This window comes from Tauraco erythrolophus, chromosome 5, assembly GCF_009769465.1.
Source record: "Tauraco erythrolophus isolate bTauEry1 chromosome 5, bTauEry1.pri, whole genome shotgun sequence".
In the NCBI taxonomy this organism is placed as follows: domain Eukaryota; kingdom Metazoa; phylum Chordata; class Aves; order Musophagiformes; family Musophagidae; genus Tauraco; species Tauraco erythrolophus.
Window position 1 is genome coordinate 22,398,635 of NC_141469.1, and position 17,786 is coordinate 22,416,420.

Here is a 17,786-nt window from a genome sequence, read left to right on the forward strand (position 1 = left end):
CAGTCATTCGGGGAGAAAAAGGTTGTTGAACCAAACCTTTGTGTTCTCCTTCCAGCTGGCAAATGTCATTTTAAAGAGGTGAGGCTGAAGCTTACTAATCTCCTCCCAGGTATCAGACTTCTTGCTCGTGTAGCGTACAGAGCATGTGCTTGAGTAAAAAGAATATAAGCACTTGGCTGTTGTCACAAGAATAAGATGTGTGGCCCCTTCTTTGCTGACTTTTTCCATTGTTTCTGGATCCCGTGAAAAGGGCTGGACACTGGTTTGGTGCCATCTTTGCCACATGATGAAGAAAGGGCCAGGAAGACACCAGGGAAAAACTGTGAGTGCAAACACAAGCTATCAGCACCAGAACAGTTCTTGCAACTTATTTCTGAATTGTTGCCAAACATAAATCAATGAGGAATAGATTGCAGGATGTATGAGTTCTGCTGGGCTGCACGTGGCTTGTGAGGTGCCTGTTCCATAGGCCCAGTGATACCAGCTAGAAAATTGTTGCTCGGGGTCCAAAGAACAGAATAAGCTGGAGATGATGTATTATGGGGCTGTTCTAGTGTTTTGGGTAAACTTAGTGCAAGTCGAACACCACTGAGACTTGAGATATTGTAAACCAAGTTGTTTGCGTTTGAGGTGACACGGAAAACGTGCAACTTCAGAATCCATTGACATTCTGTAAGAGTGCTGTATGTTTTACTTACTTCTTCTTTTGTCAGATATATCTTCACAACCTTGGCATTGATCAGTCACCTGGAAGTATACTGATGCCATTTGTACCCCGAGGACCGATCAGGGAAGTTGAATTTTCCCTTTCTGAGCTTAGAACGCTGAAGGACTCCACTGACACGCTGACGAGGACGGCTCCACAGCCGCAAGGTATGGGCAAGGAGGACCTTATGCTGTGCAAGTCTTAGAGAATATAGAACTTCAGGCACACCTGTGAGGTTGCTCTTGGCCTGGTAGTGTCAAGTGTGTTTCTTCTCACGTGATGGTCCGTTTCATTCGTATGAGTTGATCTTCTCCCATCTCAAATGTAAGATATTTGACATTGAAAAAGTATTAAAACCTTTGAAAACATGCCTTCTCACTAAGGAGTCATGGCTATGTGGCAGCATTTAGCCAGTGCAGTGGCATTTTATCTTTTTTCTTTTTTTCTTTATTTCTCTTTTTACAACAGTTCTTAAGAAGGAAATGTTTTGCATCATAGAATCATAGAATCATAGAATGGTTAGGGCTGGAAGGGACCTTCAAAGGTCATCTAGTCCAACCCCCCTGCAAGGAACAGGGATATCTCCAACTAGATCAGGTTGCTCAGGGCCTTGTCCAACCTGGCCTTGAACGTCTCCAGGGATGGAGCATCCACCACCTCTCTGGGCAACCTGTTCCAGTGTTCTACCACTCGCATAGTAAAAAATTTTTTCCTAATATCCAACCTGAACCTACCTACCTCTATTTTAAAACCATTACCCCTTGTCCTATCATAACTGGCCCTCCTGAACAGCCTCTCCCCATCTTTCCTGTAGGCCCCCTTGAGGTACTGGAAGACCGCTATAAGGTCACCCCGGAGCCTCCTCTTCTCCAGGCTGAACAGCCCCAACTCTTTCAGCCTGTCCTCATAGGAAAGGTGCTCCAGTCCTCTTATCATCTTCGTGGCCCTCCTCTGGACCCTCTCCAACTGGTCTATGTCCTTCTTATGTTGGGGGCTCCAGAACTGGACGCAGTACTCTAAGTGAGGTCTCACAAGGGCAGAGTAGAGGGGGAGAATCACCTCCCTCGACCTGCTGGCCACACTCCTCTTGATGCAGCCCAGGACGCGGTTGGCCTTCTGGGCCGCAAGAGCACATTGCCGGCTCATATTGAGCTTCTCGTCCACCAGTACTCCCAAGTCCTTCTCCTCAGGGCTGCTCTCGATCCAATCACCACCCAGTCTGTATTTATGCCTGGGATTGCCACGACCCAGATGTAGGACCTTGCATTTGGCCTGGTTAAACTTCATGAGGTTGGTACGGGCCCACCTCTCCAGCCTGTCAAGGTCCCTCTGGATGGCATCCCTCCCTTCCAGCGTGTCGACGGCGCCACACAGCTTGGTGTCATCGGCGAACTTGCTGAGGGTGCACTCCATGCCACTGTCCACGTCACCGACAAAGATGTTGAAGAGGGCCGGGCCCAACACGGACCCCTGAGGGACGCCACTCGTGACCGGTCTCCACTTGGACATTGAGCCGTTGACCACTACTCTCTGAGTGCGGCCATTGAGCCAATTCCTTATCCATCGAAAGACTAAAGAAATGTTATCAGACTTTTTCTTCCTGTGCGAGAAATAAGTCTTGTTTTCTCTTTATTTCTGAGACTTCTTGGTATGTTCAGTGTGACGAAAAGTCATATGCGTTTTATAACTGTCCAGATCAGTTCACAAATCCATCCATCTCAACGTGAAAAAATAAATCGATATGACCTTAACGAGTGTTGAGTCATTTGTATATGAAGAACAGTGTGTGCCCAGTTAAGGTGAAGATGTTCCTCAGTGGCATGCCCATGTAGTATGTCATTAAAATGTGAAAATGCGCGTTGCAGCTACTTCAGATGTGTCGTTTCCTTAGCATATTCTCTTTTGACATTCACATCTTGTTCCCAGTAGGGGAAGAGCGGATCTAAAGGCTCTCCACAAGTACCTGTCTAACCCTTTCAATATCTGTGACTTCAAGAATCCTTCACTGACCTGTCTTTCTGACCAGAAGTGATTAAATGCATCTCTTCTCATCCCTGTAGGGCTTACTTATTTTCTTTTATTATTTTTCCCTTCTTTAACCATTGTGGGAAACTTGGCAACTGACACAACTTGGCGATGGGTACAGGGGCAGAGTTGTCCTCAGTAGAGATACGATTCAACTGGACTAGTTAATGTACTTGAAAACATCGGTGGTTGGGCCATGACACAAAATTGTGTTTGAAACAAATGAAATAGCTGTTGGCAGTCATGCTTGGGAGCTGGCTCTTCGCTGTTGTGTGTACCTGCCAGTGTGGATTTAAGACCAGCATTTGGACTTGACTTCTTTTAATTTTTTAAAAGCAATTAGGTGTAATATATCCAAGTGCTAAATGTACGTCTTGTCTGCTTTTGAGCGTTTCGAACCAGCAGTGGGAAACAAGCTTATCCATAGCGTGTCCTTTGCTTTTTTCCAAAAGGATATTTTGGAAATGCTGCCCCACAGCCATCTGGTTTCTTGCAGGGATAGTTTCGTAGTTCAAGTGTTCGTTTGGACATACAAGCGCCATTATGTCATTTATCTGAGAACATTTATTTAAAATCTACTTTAAGCATTTATTTTAAAGCAAGTTATTTAAGTCAAGTTCTGTAGTTTCTTTGATACTTATCCAAAATCATCTAAGGGATTTCTTTCAGTAGACAATTCCCATGAGAGTTGTAGTTCAAATCTCATTCTAAAAACAGTTTCCTAAATGTTTTCAGTATTTGAGTTCTTCCCTCTTTTTTTCTTCTAGTATGAGAAAAAGTAGTCTTTACTGATGCGACTGCTTTCTGGAGCCCCAAACTTAATGAATCTTCTGTTTCTTTGTAGGTGATTTGCTGTCAGCGCTTGAAATTACGCAAACAAGTTTTAACTCTGGCACTTCCACTCTCAGTATGTCTATACCAATGAATTCAGAAGTTGGCTCTGACATTCTGTCACCCCGTGAACTCTCTCCCCGCTTCTCAAGATCTTTTGGAGACAAACCAGCGAGTCAGTGCAGTATGTCATGCCACCAACTGGAGATAAAGGCTCCGCTTTCCACACAATGGGAGGCAGAGTGTTCAGCTGTCTCCAAAACAGCTGAACCAAACCAGCAGCAGCAGAGAGTTTTACCTGACTGCCGTTCTGACGGAGAGTATCCCATGCTTGTTGCAAAAAGTGTTCAGGATCTGCTTGCTAAAAATGAGTCAAAAGATGTGAATAGCAGCCTGCAGAGATGGACTGCCAGTTCTTTGACTGGAGTTAAAAATGAAATGAAAGTTGATGGAGAATCACAGACTTCAAGTGCACATAGTAAGAGAAATAAGGGTCAAGAAAGTGATTCTTTGACTGGATCTGGTGCGTTGCAAGAAATACATAAGCTTTTGGCAGAGGCAGAGGATATAGCTGGGAGGTGGTGTGATCCTAGCTTTTTCACTGCCTCTCCTAGAGAAACTGGTGAGTCTTCTCTAGTGCTGGTTAGAAAGGAGGGTGGTCCCAAAGATGCCATGTTGGTGAAAGACAACGTCCCTCAGTTTCAGAAGATGCTGTCATGGGATGAGACTGTGACCCGAAGAAGCATGCAAGAGGAGGGGTCAGTAGTAAAGCCTCTGAACTATAACACAGGCAATTTAAGATGGGAGAATTCTTTTGCTGTCAATTTGTGTGATAGTGAAGAGATGATGAAGGAAACAACCAAAGAGTTTAGGACGGGAAAATCTGTAGGAAGGTCTGAGCCAGAAGGCTGTAGTAGTGTAACTACAGACAGAAATCAACCTGGTTTTGTGGGTCTTTCACAAAGCAATGGAAGTAGTGAAGTCAGCACTGGAAGAACTTCAGGGCTGGGGAATCCTTCTTCCTCAGAGGCTCTAGGCAGTGTCACTGATGTTGCAGGAGGTTTCCAGAGCATGTTGTCTAAAGTTGGCGTAGCTGGACGCAAAGTAGGAGGTGTGCGAGAGAGTGATAACAGTAGCAGTGGAGACTCACTAGCTGCCCGTGTCAGAAACCTTCTGGGGAATCCTTCTTCCTCAGAGCCTTTAGGCAGTGTTGCTGGTGTCACAGGAGGCTTCCAGAGCATGTTGTCTAAAGCTGGTGTAGCCGAATGCAAAGCAGGAGGCGTGCAAGAGAGTGATAACAGTAGCAGTGGAGACTCACTAGCTGCCCATGTCAGAAACCTTCTGGGGAATCCTTCTTCCTCAGAGGCTCTAGGCAGTGTCACTGGTGTCACAGGAGGCTTCCAGAGCATGTTGTCCAAAGCTGGTGCAGCCAGAAGCAAAGCAGGAGGCATGCAAGAGAGTGACGACAGTAGCAGCGGAGACTCGCTAGCTGCCCGTGTCAAAAACCTTCTGAGGAATCCTTCTTTCTCAGAGCCTTTAGGCAGTGTCACTGGTGTCACAGGAGGCTTCCAGAGCACGTTGTCCAAAGCTGGCGCAGCCAGAGGCAAAGCAGGAGTCATGCAGGAGAGCGACGACAGCAGCAGCGGAGACTCACTAGCTGCCCGTGTCAAAAACCTTCTGAGGAACAGACCGCCTGTGCTATGTGCAGCACAAATTCTGAAGCGTGCAGATGACGAGGAGAGGAAAGCACGAGGTAATAAAATGTGTCAGTTGTATTTTATCAAGTGTTATGTTAGAATGGCAAATATTTACGTGTTTGTTTGAGATTGCTTTGAAATGATGAGGTGTGGGCGTAAGAGGAGCTGAATCTGTTCCCCTGATTGTAAAGGTGTTTATATTATATTATTAATGATAAGCTTTGATGGGACAGGGCTTAAGAGATGACTGAAAAGCATTGATCATATGTGGCATGATAGAATAAGATAGAATTGGACTCTTCCAGTTTGAGTACCTTCCTTGCCTAGCATTGGCACAAGGAAATGCTTTGTCCACGTAGCTATTCGGCATGTGCTACATTAAGAATTTGGGAAAGGATTGTGTGAAAGAGTGTTGGCTTGAGTCTGTGACTGTAAAGATGACAGAACCAGGCAAGGAGTCCTGGATCCATCTTTCCAAAGAAATGTTCAAAAGACCTGTTTTAAATTTTTTTTCTGGTCAGTCCATGAGCTCTGGTATTTGATAGTGGTCCTTGTTCCCTCAGTCACGGTAGCTAAAAACGCATAGCAGAGTTTTGATTTTAATTTATTAAACTCTTATTGTACATGATGTGAGAAAGTGGAAAGGGAACTGGTTTCTGTTTTCTGTTCTTTGTCTAGCATGGGTGAAGATAAAACTGGCCAGCGGATCTCAGGAATCTGTGTCAGACTGGAATGAAGAGGACCAACGAAGAATAGAGGAAATAAAGGCAGAGCTGCTTCTGAGTGCCAAGAAATCTGCACTAGCCAAGGTACAAACCAGCCAAACCAGCTGCTCTGGAGGAGATTTTTGAACTGGGGATAAAGGCTACTGTCTTGCCTGTCATCTTAAAATGATGAATTGTATTCCTGCAATATTTTTGAAAATTGGTGGCTAGAGAGAGGGAGGAGGATGCAAACTAATGAGAACTCTGTTTAGTGGAGATGCTTAGTCAGTTCCTACATATGTATTAGGACCAGCCACGTCTGATGGGATTTTTGGGGGTTTTTTTTGGGTTTTCCCCAGACAGTAGTTTGATATTTTGGGTGTGGGGCGGTGGCACACAGCTGAAGATGTTCTGAAGGAAGGTATGAAGGATGGAGATGTGGTTGGTGATGATGTGATGGGAGAATTGGTGTTATTGTGGTGAGGAAGTGCACACAGCTTATGGTTCTTAATTGGCTTAACGAGTTCTGCTTTTCACAAAATATTTATCCATGTGTTGACTGTGCCTGGTAAACTCCTCCTTGTGTGGATACTGTGCAGTGCAATATTGTCTGGGTGATAGCAGTATTTGTTGCGTTACTTCCCGTGTGTTCTGAAGTGTTTACAAAGGAGATATTTATTTCTGAGAGGATGCTGCAGGGAAGAAGGGAGTAAATGGATCCTCCTTTATGTCGACTGCGTCAAAGGTAATGGGCTTCAAGTGCGAGGAAGATTCTTATTAGAAAAGAAACTCCTTGATGGTAAGGATGATGAGAGGAAGGTTATGGAGTGTTAATCATAGTATGTTTTTAAGAAGAGCTTGGGCATGTATCGGTAAAGAATAATCTAAGTGTAGTTAATGCTGATTTGGGGCAGGGATATAGACTAGAGGGGCTTTCAGTCTCTTACAGCTCTATTTTTCTGTGAAAACTTGACATTGAATTGTTGTCGTGTTTTGCATATATCCTTTGGAACGTTTCTCGTTCGTATATTAAAATAGTGATGGAATTTGTCTAAGCAGGAGTATATTACCTTCAGTTTGACTTTAAATATCCATTTTCAGCATTCATCTGATGTCCAGTCCAGTTATGTCACGATTTGTAGGGGCTGTCCGTGTGTCCCGAGATAGGGTGCTATTCATACGGAGTATTTTAAACAAACCAACAGACTGGAAAAACGCGGAGATGTTTGTGTAACATGAGTAGGGGGTGGATGATGTATCCGTGTGTGCGGGATAGACAATCCAGAGTTGGTGGAAGAGAGACTAGATAATTGGGCAGAGCTAAAGGTTGGGGCAGTTTCTGAGGAGAACATAGAAAATTTACATTTAAAAATAACAGTGATAATTTGTCCTAGATTTGACATTTCACATAAGCGCCTTTAGCTTTAGCAATATATATTCCTTTTTTATTTCTTTTTTTGTTGTTTTTGTTTTCTTTCGGTTATTAATATATTGATGTAATCTTTGACTGGGAAGCCAGAAAAACAATTGTATTTTAACAATTTTATTTATTTTTAGAAATATAGAAATTCTTTAAAAAGAAAAAAAAAATACATTTTTGCTTCAGTCTACTCATTAAAAACTAGAGGCCTTGAAGCTATTTTTTTTCCAGCTTTTAGATTTTGTTAGATCACAGCTTTGTTCCTGACATTAACTTGTTACAAACTGGAACCAAGTATTTTGCCTTTATGTGATTTGGTGTCAGCTATGAATTGTTTTATTCCAATTTAGAGTAAGAAAAAATTAATTTGTTTTGCAAACCAAGACTCCAAGAAATTGCTTTTCATCAACCACAACCTTTCTGCTTTGATCTTGAAAATGTTTTTGCTCTACAATGACTTTAATTTGAGATAAAAGAAATAGTTTTGAATTTGCAGAACGAAAGTGGCTGGATTTTTTTGTTATACTTAAGATAAATGTATTTTTCCTTCCAAGAAGAACACTATGTCACTGAAAAATACAGGTTGTTGAAAACTATGTAACTGAAAAAAATGCAGCCAGTTTTATTGCTGACAAAATAATGTACTATAAACTTAATGGAAACTGTTCTGTAAAATACCTGTTGAATTTATAGAGCAAAGCTGGCTGACTTGATGTGCTGACTTAAAAAGAACAGGACAAAGATTATGAAAAGATATTTTCCTTCTCCTAAACTCTAAAGGCTGAGAAAGACAAACTGTTCCTAGCGCTCAGGCGAGCAGTTCTTTCGTCAGACCGTCATCTTTATTTAGTGCTTGTGATGCAGGCTTATGATGAGTGTTTTTTTTAGAAGCTTTAGACTCTGCCTCTCATTTTTTTAGGTGACAACTCAAGAAATATAATGTACCACTGTGATATTTTATTGTTTCCTGCAGGAAGCGTGTGAAGCTTGTCTATAAAAAAAAGAAAAAAAAAAAAAAAAGAAAATGCGATGAAGGAGCAGGACAGCTTGGGAAAGTTTTCTCAGTGATCTTTTACTTCTAAAGATTGTTCCATCTTTTGAGATAGTCAAGGATCTGTTTGATAGCTGTTTGTCACTGGTGATGTGTTAACAGACGCTCTAAAAATGAAGCATCATAATGATTTCTCAAGTTCTAGCTGAGCAGAGTGTTTAAGGAGGTGATTGGGACATATGCACACAAATGGGCTCCAGACATGTACTCCAGTGCTCAGCTGAATAGTGGCCCAAAAAAAGGAACATTCAGTATGAAAATGTAATTTTGAGGAAGTATCTCTAATAGCAAGTAATGCTCAGGAGTGTAACTCAGGGTTTTATTTTCTTTGTTTTCTCTTCTGTAAAATTGATAAACCTTGCAATAGTGAATCTGTTCTCTGTACCCTCGATTTGTGGAGCCTTCCTGGTGATTTTGTAGCCCTTCCACTACACAAGGAGAGAAATACTCTACTCACACTGTTACGTTTTATAATAAACACTAAAGCTTTGTGGAAATGCTTAGGAATAGATGGCAAACATGGAACTTTTGACAAAGAGGGTTTTTCTTCTAGATTTCATTCTGACTCCATATGATACTAACTCTTCCTAAAGGTCCTAATTGGCCATTCATGGAAAGACAAAGTACAGTGCATTGAGCTCTTTTAGGAGGAAAAGGAGACAAAGGCTGTGGCTTTATTAACTGCAAATGTTTTGTGAATGTGCGTGAGAAAAGTTACATTTCAGATTGTCCAGAGATGGGTCTTGTGAAACTTGGATAAGCTGATGACACTCTCGTATAAACTTCTTTGTGGTGAAGGGAGGCAGAGAGTTGCCAAGACGTTCCTATAGATAGTTTACTGTTTGATGAATAATTCCTACATCTGTGGCCATACTGGGGCGGCTGTAAAGATCTGTTTTTCGCCTGAGCAGGTAATTGGTGGTAGAGTACTTATTCTTTTAATAGGCTTGAGGAGTTTAACCCTGGGGTGGGTGATGCTCTTCAGTCATAAAGAGCCAAAGAACAACATGAAAATCCCAGTCTTTCTGGGATTTTTAAGAAGAGCATATGTAAAGTCCGTCCTGGGCTCCAGAAATCAGCCTGGTTACTGTTCTTCCACTGAAATCATTAGGGTCTTTCCACATAAGAAGAATTTCAAGAGTAAGAAACTAGGAAAAGCCGAAGACTTATAGGTGGTCTTCTGTTCCAGGAGCATTGTCTTTCAGATTTAACCTTCCTCCTTGTGCTGTTTATACATGTACGTTTGGTTTAGTCCTCCAGTTGAGATTGAGGGGGTTTGAGTTACTGTTAATGTAAGTAAAGCTTCAGCATATTAAACCTGATAATTTTTCTTCTACATTGAGGACCTTGTTACTCCACCTGTATTTTTCTGCATGCCAAATAGCTACCTCTTGACTTACCTAAGAGTGTTCTCTCTTTGTGCACTGTATTCTTCCACTATATGCTGTATTTTTCCACTCCTTGTACTTTCACACTTTTTCAGGAAGTTCACTTGAGTTGTAGCTATAAATTTGCACTGCAATCTCTTGTGGATCATATGCCATACAGATCTTTTTTGGAAAGATGACACATAACAAGCACAATAAAACATGTGAAAGGCTTGGGAAGATGAGTTTATAGCAACTTCTGTGCTGGCTTTTGGTAGTAGGAGTTGCTGTGTATTACTTCAGGCCATTGAACTGGTACATGGTTTAGGAAAGAGATGGGTCTCGGGAGCACCTGTGCCCTGGCACAGGACTGCTCTGTGTTCTTGCATTCTTCTGCAGTCCCTTGTTGTCCCTCTTGACTATACGAAATACAGGAGGCCACATAAACTAGTTTACTTGCTTAGAATAGGTAAGGCCACAGAAAAGTACTGCTTTGAAATAATAATCCAGACCTTGCTGAAATAGTTTCCTACTAATGACATCTGGGATGTAGAACGGATGGAAAATCCGTTGTGGAATGCTTGTTTATACTTTGTGACTTACACCAAAAAATGTTTTTGACTGATTTTTATTTCCAAATTCCAAGTAGCTGCTGAGGATGTAACCATCCAGGGACCTGTGTTGCACTTTATTAATGAAATATACTCTGCCATTTCCACAGTTGTTGCAATCAGTAGGAAAAAATAAATATAGTCTAGGTTTTTATTTTTGTTTAAACTTATCTGGACTGTCTCCATGGCAGTACATTTATCTCACGTTTGCTCTCTGCACCTCAATGAAAGTATTGTAATTTTTAATGACACTTACATTAATGAAGTGCAGACAGATACTGATAAATTATTAAAATGATGTCCACACTTAAATTCTCCCTAGAGAAGACAGGTATCATATAGTTTCACATTCGCTGACATGAGCTCTAATGATTTTGATGTGAGGTTTGGATGCTGATGAAATTATTTGTCTTTTGTCTCGTCCATTTCCAGTGTTCACTAACCATGATAGTGCCTCTGACGCTACACCAACCTGTTAAAAAGAATCGGGGTGCAGCAACGTAAGAGGGAGCTGCTTTCCAGCATGCGGTGTGAAATCTGGTGTGTTGTGTGTCAGGAGGGGGACTAACTGTACGATGCCTGTCTTAGTGTGTGTCGAAGTGAGGGGAACCTCAGCATGTAAATAAATGTCCTTTTCTCTAGAACAGATACAGCTCCTTCCAAAGGTTAGTGTTTCAGTTTGTTATTGGCCCTCATTGGAGGTGCAGTGTTAATGGATCAGGTGAGTAGTTGCCTTAATATGCATCAGGGCAAAATCTGTTGCAGTTTTTTGATCAACACTGACAGTAATAAATTACTGTTGACTGGTAACTTCAGGTTTTCCCGGTTGTACTTGCAAGGCTTTCTCTTTGTGCTTAGAGTAGCAGGCTTTCTGCATGCATCTGGGAGTGCGGTGTTTTCTCTTGTTTGTAGTATGATCTTTAATCTAGAGGCATTTGCATTTCTTTTTTTCCAAACTACATTCTCTTTACACCAGTCAGGTAAGTTGCTGTTGTCAGCCTTTGAGAGCTTCTGCTGTGATAAGAAAAGTCTTGGAAGCAAAGATCCTGTCCATCCCTACCTCCTGATCCCTCCAAAAGCATGGAGAGTTGACGAAAGTAGGGAAATGAGGGTGGTGAGCCAGTCAGAGAGAGAGGATCCCGTTTTGTTTGTCTTGTTGATCTCACTAAATCTCTGCAGATAATGAATGTGTCTTGTTAGTATCTGCTGTTTGTACTGAGTTGAAAGAAGAGTTTGGAATATCCGAACTTCGTCGAGTTATTTAGACACATTTATTTCTACTTTGCTTGACAAGTAACTAGAACCATTTGCTGAACTCTTAGAATGGTTTGGGTTGGAAGAGATCTGAAAGATCATCTAGTTCCAACGCCCCTGCCATGGGCAGAAACACCCTCCACTACACCAGATTGCTCAAAGCCTCATCCGACCTGGCCTTGAACACTTCCAGGGATGGGGCAGCCACAATTTCTCTGGGCAACCTGTGCCAGTGCCTCACCACCCTTAGAGGGAAGAATTTCTTCCTTAGATCTCACCGAAATCTCCCCTCTTTCAGTTTAAAGCCATTGCCCTGTGTCCCATCACTACATGCCCTTGTCAAAAGCCCCTCTCCAGCTTTCTTGTATCCCCTTTAGGTACTGGAAGGCTGCTGGAAGGTCTCCCCAGAGCCTTCTCTTCTCCAGGCTGAACAACCCCAACTCTCTGAGTCTGTCTTCATAGCAAAGGTGCTCCAGCCCTCTGACCTTCATAACTTTTGTCTCTGTGTGGTGTATTTAGTGCTTTGTTTGTAAAAGCTATGTTGAGAAATCTGGTTAGATTTTGAGAGGCCAGAAGAACGTGTAGGTTCCTTAGTGAGCAGGATCTGTAACCCTGGGAATTTTCCAGTTAACTGCAGTGTCAGTAATGTGCCTCATTAATAGACAGCTGAAAGGCTGATGAGTATGCTTAGAGAGCAGGGTGTGGGTTATTTTTGTCCGATTCTGCTGAGGGGCTATAGCATATGTTGCTTTTATTTTATTTACCTGGAATGATAAGTTGCTGTTGATTGTTGCCGTTGGGACCTTTTTTTCGATGGTGGAATGAGGCTTGAGATACAGGAGAAGAAGCAATGAGGACTGGAAAGCATGCTGAAAATGGGAATGGTTAGTAAAATCAGGCAAAGAAACGAGGACGGAAGTTAGTACTAAAGTAAATTATTAGTTTCAATTTCCTAAATGACCCCGGGCAGGTAATTTAGGACATGATGTTTCATATTGTTTTGTAAAATACATGCCAGAGATGCCCTAATACATTAGTCAAATAGCAGAATCCTAAATATAGTGGCTCTGATATTGGTGGGTTTAACAGATGTGGGACAATGTGCATGGTCAGACAAAGGTGTAAATGTAACTTATTTTTAACAAGATTTTACGAACAAAGAGCCCTGACAGTGCACTTCCTTGGTTTTGGTGGGATTAGTGTCTTCTCAGTTGCTAAGAATATGTTCCCTTTTTTGAAGCATTGTCACCAGCTTTCCAAACAAAAAAATTGTATTTGAGGCAAACATACCTGTTTTGATGGGGGAATGAAAATGATCTGCCCCTCAGAACTGGAAAGTTTTTGCAAGTTTTCATTTACCTTAAACAGCACATCAAAGTTCTGATTATTTTCAGTCATTTTTTAATTATTGTCAGCAGTGGGCGGTGGCCATAAAATAAGAAAAGATTTATTACAGCTCTTGTCTGAGAGGGAAATTGGTATACTTGTTTTAGGGGAAAAGAGGAATATCAATTATGGAAAATTAAAGCTTTTCTAATTAAATATTTTCTCATGCCCTTTTTTTTTTCTTCTTGCTTGTTCCCATGTAACTGAGCTCCTTCCATTTTAGTTCTGTTTCATAAACACTAGAGTCAAACAACTCCCATGCAAGGGAAAAACTTTTACATCAAGTTCTATTTCCTGTAATGATAGTTGTGGCATAGCAAAATGTCAGATGCAGACCCTAAAATGTCACGCAATGTCGTGCTTTGATAGCCTGGGGTTTGTCTGGACTCTGGTCCAAACCAGAAGAGTATCAGTGTGTACCTACTACCTGGTTTCTTGGAGGTCACCAGAACTTAACGTTACATACTTGGTTAAGGTTTGAGTACTTACAACTGGAAGTAAATGTGGGTTTCTGTCTTGTTTTGTTTTTCCGTGGAGCTGTGAAGGGATGCCTTTCACCAGTAATTTACGGATCACAAGATCTCCATCCTTGGAGATTTTTGGAACTTGATGGGACAAGGCCCTGAGCAACCTGTTCCAATGTTGAAGTTAGCCCTGCTTCGAGGGAGAGGTCAGACTAGAGACTTCCAGAGGTCTCTTCCAGCCTAAGTGGTTCTGTGATTTTGTGTAGCTAATTGGCTATCTTTTTAAATTAATAAAATTATCACTGAAATCACAAAGCTTTAGTGAGATGTGTTTGTCTCCCTAAATCTCTCTGAATTTAGTGAATACATATTAATCAAAAGACAGTAATTTTTCCCAGTACGTTATGAACTGGGTTTATGATAAATGTCCAGCTGTGTATGGAGCCAACTGATAGAAAGGAAGAAAGTTTTATTCTTGTTTTGCAGTGAGTGGAGTGATGTTGAGAGGTATTTACAACTTAGTCAGCGTAAGTAACAGAATTACAACTTTATAGTTCACAAAACTGAAGGTTTCTGTTACAGATGTCACTGCTGCTCTTCGTTGTAGTATCAAAACCATGTTAGCTAATTTGCTGGCATTTAAAATATGATGAATTTTTAATTAGCCTAATTAACAGATGAGTTCCAGAGAAAGCATGTGCTCATTCATGATGACAGACTCTTGATTATTGACAGCACTAATTTTTTTTTTAATTCTGCAGTCCAGATTTTGGCAAGGACAGGAAGTTGTCCACGTAGCCTATGTGAATTCTTCTGTGCTTTTCAGGATTCGTGGAGATGCAGTTTGGAACCTGCTTCTGAGTATAGCCATGATGGGGAACAGGACATGGAGCGTTTCAAAGCTCCAAGTGACAAAAGATTTCAAACTGACAAACAAACACAAGCTGTCAGGACTGAGGAGCTCGTAGACTCAAGCTTACGACATGCCGTGCCACTACACAGAGCTGATGCTTCTGATTGTTGCCTGCTGAAGGACACGCAGTTTAAAACTTTGAGTACTGTTCAAACACCTACCTGCAACCAACATCTAACAGTTGCAACTGGTCATTCCGATGCTGTTGTTGAGCTTCATCCACCACTGCAGAAGGAATGGAACACCTATGCAGTAAGGTCTGCAGCTGCTTCCGATTTACAAACAGAAGCCCTGTTACCAGCTCAGGAGAAGCAGTCAATGGAAAAGTGCTCTGAGGATATGGCTAAGCAAATTACTTCTATCACCTTTTCATCCCGGAAACGTTTGCAGTCACCGTTGGCTTCTGTGGCGCTCAGCTGTAGTCTTACTAGAGATGGTCTTGATGGGATAATGCCTTTGGAGGTTGACTTTGCTGGCACCGAGGAACAAAGGCGTGGAAAACAACACTGGGAAAGATCTAAGACCTGTCCTGCTTCAAGTCCAATGCTTGCTGGCTCAGTGTCTAATGAGATTTCTTTTACTGCTGAGAAAGACAGGTTTCATCATGTCTCTGCTGACAGTAACAGAGTTGGAGCTTATCAAGAAACAGACTGTTCGTCAGATCAAGATTCTGTGAGCATCCATGCTGATAAAAGACAGACCCTTAGTGCAACAAATTCTGATGTTCTGCTTCAAGATGTGACTGAATTGAGCAGGCATAGTGCCAGACTCGTGGAGATTGACAGCGATACAAGATTCAGTCAAGGAACGAATAGATTGAATGAACCCCACTCTATAAGCTCTTACCAGCAGGACAAAGGCAGCCCACCTGGCCACATCCAATTGTATGAGAGCTTAGAAGGTTCAAATCCAGCCGTACAAACTGATTTGCTGAAGGGCCATGATAAATTGTTGGAAGAAGAGAAGAAAAGTCCTTCTGATGAAGTACTTCTCGTACAGAAAGAGTCTGCGAGAGACCAAATCAGTACGTCTCACCCTTCATCTACGGATGAGGTTTTATCCACCACATCTGGATCTCTTTCATCACCAACTAAGAAAGTACTGTCTTGTGTCCACATAACTCTTTCCTCAACGTGCAATAACTCAGAGCTGCATAGTGACGCAAATACTGAAAATCAGATGAGATCATGGGATAAAGCTGAAGTTAGTACTCAACCAGTGTCTTTAAAAACTCCAGAAACTTTAATAGAAACTGGTTCTAAATTATCAGCTGCTGACCTTATTCCAGAAGATCAAAGATCTTCGTCTTTCCCAATGCCAGTGTCTTCAGCAGATCCCTGCCTAGTGCTTTCCTCTCTTACAAGCAGAGCAGCACAAGAGCTGCCTCTGCAAAGCAGTGAGAGACCACAACTCACTGTTCTGGGTTCAGGGGGATGTAATCTGGAGAATACCTTCAACTCTATAGTTCCTGCAAAAACTGGGAAAAGTACTTCTGATGCTACCACTCAGATAACAACAGAAAGTCCTGAAAAAACCACCTTTTCAGCAGAAATTTATGTTAATTCACAAGACGGTGAAAATGCCGTCCACCAGTTGTCTCTCCAGAAAGCACATGAACTTCCCAACAATACAGCTTCATCTCTTAAGATTTCCTCTTTCCTGAGGCAGGGTGGTGAGCAAATTAGTGTATTATATGTATATGTAGACTCTCATCTATTCAAGTTCGAGAAAAACCAAAAACAAACCCAGCTTTTTTGTGGAAGTAGTATTCTTGACGTAATTTTGATTTTTATAGTTGCTTATATAGGAAAATCTCAAGCCTTAAACTTGGGCTCTGCAGTCTTGTCAGTAGGGAGATGTGTAGAGTTGTAGCTCAGTTCGGGTTTGTCTGGAACTGAGTTTGTTGGGTATAAGAACATTTTCTGACATTTGTTTCTAGATGGTTTGATTTGGTTCACTGCTTAGAGTTTATCAAAAAATATATCTGATTACTGATTTACTCTCTAGTCAGGGTAGTACACAAAGAGGAAAATATGCACGTGGCTATTTTCAACAGAATAAAATAGAAAAACGTGCAGAGCTGCAGAGCTTTTAAAATCTGTTGACAGAAGAATGTGGATGTTGTGCAGTGGTTTCCCACAGTGGTGTTTTATACTACTGATGTGTGCAGACTTGTGTAGTTTTCATGATTTTTCTTGGGCTCCAGGCTTTGTATCTCTATTCTCAAGGTGTTTAAAATAGTATGAGTTGAGAGAACAGTTTCTTTTGTTATATCAGAGTACAAAAAATATTTCAGCTATCAGATCAACACTTTAATAGTAAAAGCTCATGTGCTGGTCCAAAAATTGCTGGAGTTCTGTTGTGACAGCGCACTTTTTATTGACTTGAGAGACAGGTATCCGTGCTCATTTAAAATTATTTCTTTAAACATAGATGAACTGGGAGTATATGGGTATGTGAGTTGGTTTGTTTTTGGTTTTTTTTAAGTCAGTGTTTGTCACCCTAGTCACAAGTTTAATATTGAATAGGTAAGTAAGCTATTTTTTCTAGCTAGATAACAGTCAACCCTCTAACCATTGGGTGAGTATGAATTAAATAATTAACAATCGCAATTCATTTTCCTAAAGCATGTGCTATTTCTCCAGATTAACCACAGTGAACATCTTCAGCAGTGTCCTTCGGTCCTATCTATTGCTTTGTTTTAAGTTATGTTAAAGGATTAAAGCCTGACTTCTGTTAATTGCTTTGCCTTCTGTCCCCACAGATCAGCCCATATTGCTGCCGTACAAGCCTTCTGGAAGTACTGGGATGTATTACGTTCCTTACCTAAAGGCAGGATCCAAAATTTCTCCAGTTGAGTCAGAAACTGGTGTTGAGAGCTCTCACTCAGGTACGTATCGTAGGTCTTCCAAATGCCAAATGATGGTTGTAGTTCATGGATCAAAATTATATCTATTTCATATGCAGAATTGTCTCAGTCGAGCTCAGAATTCTTCTGTCCTGCCAGTTCAGAGTAAGTGCGTTGATTTTAACAGAAAAATGGCTTTGTTCATGTTCATACCATTTTATAACACAAAGATGTACGAGTCCTGACTGAAGGCTACGGTTTAAATTCCTTTGATGAAAGGGATGTTAGTATTCCAATCTGGCAGTGGAAAGCAACGAGGCTGAATGTTTTACAGCTTGATAATTCTTTACTATCCTTTAGGAGTAACTCTTCAGGTTGGACTTGTTCATATCTCTGTCAGTTCTCATTCTTTTTAGTTCCTTTATTTATGTACATTCTCCCCCTTTTTTTATTCATTTGGTTATGCGTGCATTCTGAAATATCAGCATAATACAACATGCATTTCAGAT

The 17,786-nt window shown here is 41.4% G+C and overlaps 1 protein-coding gene across 1 annotated transcript in view; it reads left to right on the forward strand.

Annotated features, from left to right (window-relative positions):
- Positions 1 to 293: 293 nt before the first annotated feature.
- The window catches only part of ALMS1 (ALMS1 centrosome and basal body associated protein), a 43,711-nt gene continuing 26,218 nt past the window's right edge, over positions 294 to 17,786 (forward strand). The window contains exons 1-6 of the mRNA XM_086611802.1: positions 294 to 322; positions 714 to 873; positions 3,576 to 5,315; positions 5,938 to 6,068; positions 14,343 to 16,101; positions 17,194 to 17,319. Coding sequence (XP_086467928.1) covers positions 762 to 873; positions 3,576 to 5,315; positions 5,938 to 6,068; positions 14,343 to 16,101; positions 17,194 to 17,319 — 3,868 coding nt within the window. The 5' untranslated portion in view covers positions 294 to 322; positions 714 to 761. The remainder of the gene's footprint in view (positions 323 to 713; positions 874 to 3,575; positions 5,316 to 5,937; positions 6,069 to 14,342; positions 16,102 to 17,193; positions 17,320 to 17,786) is intronic.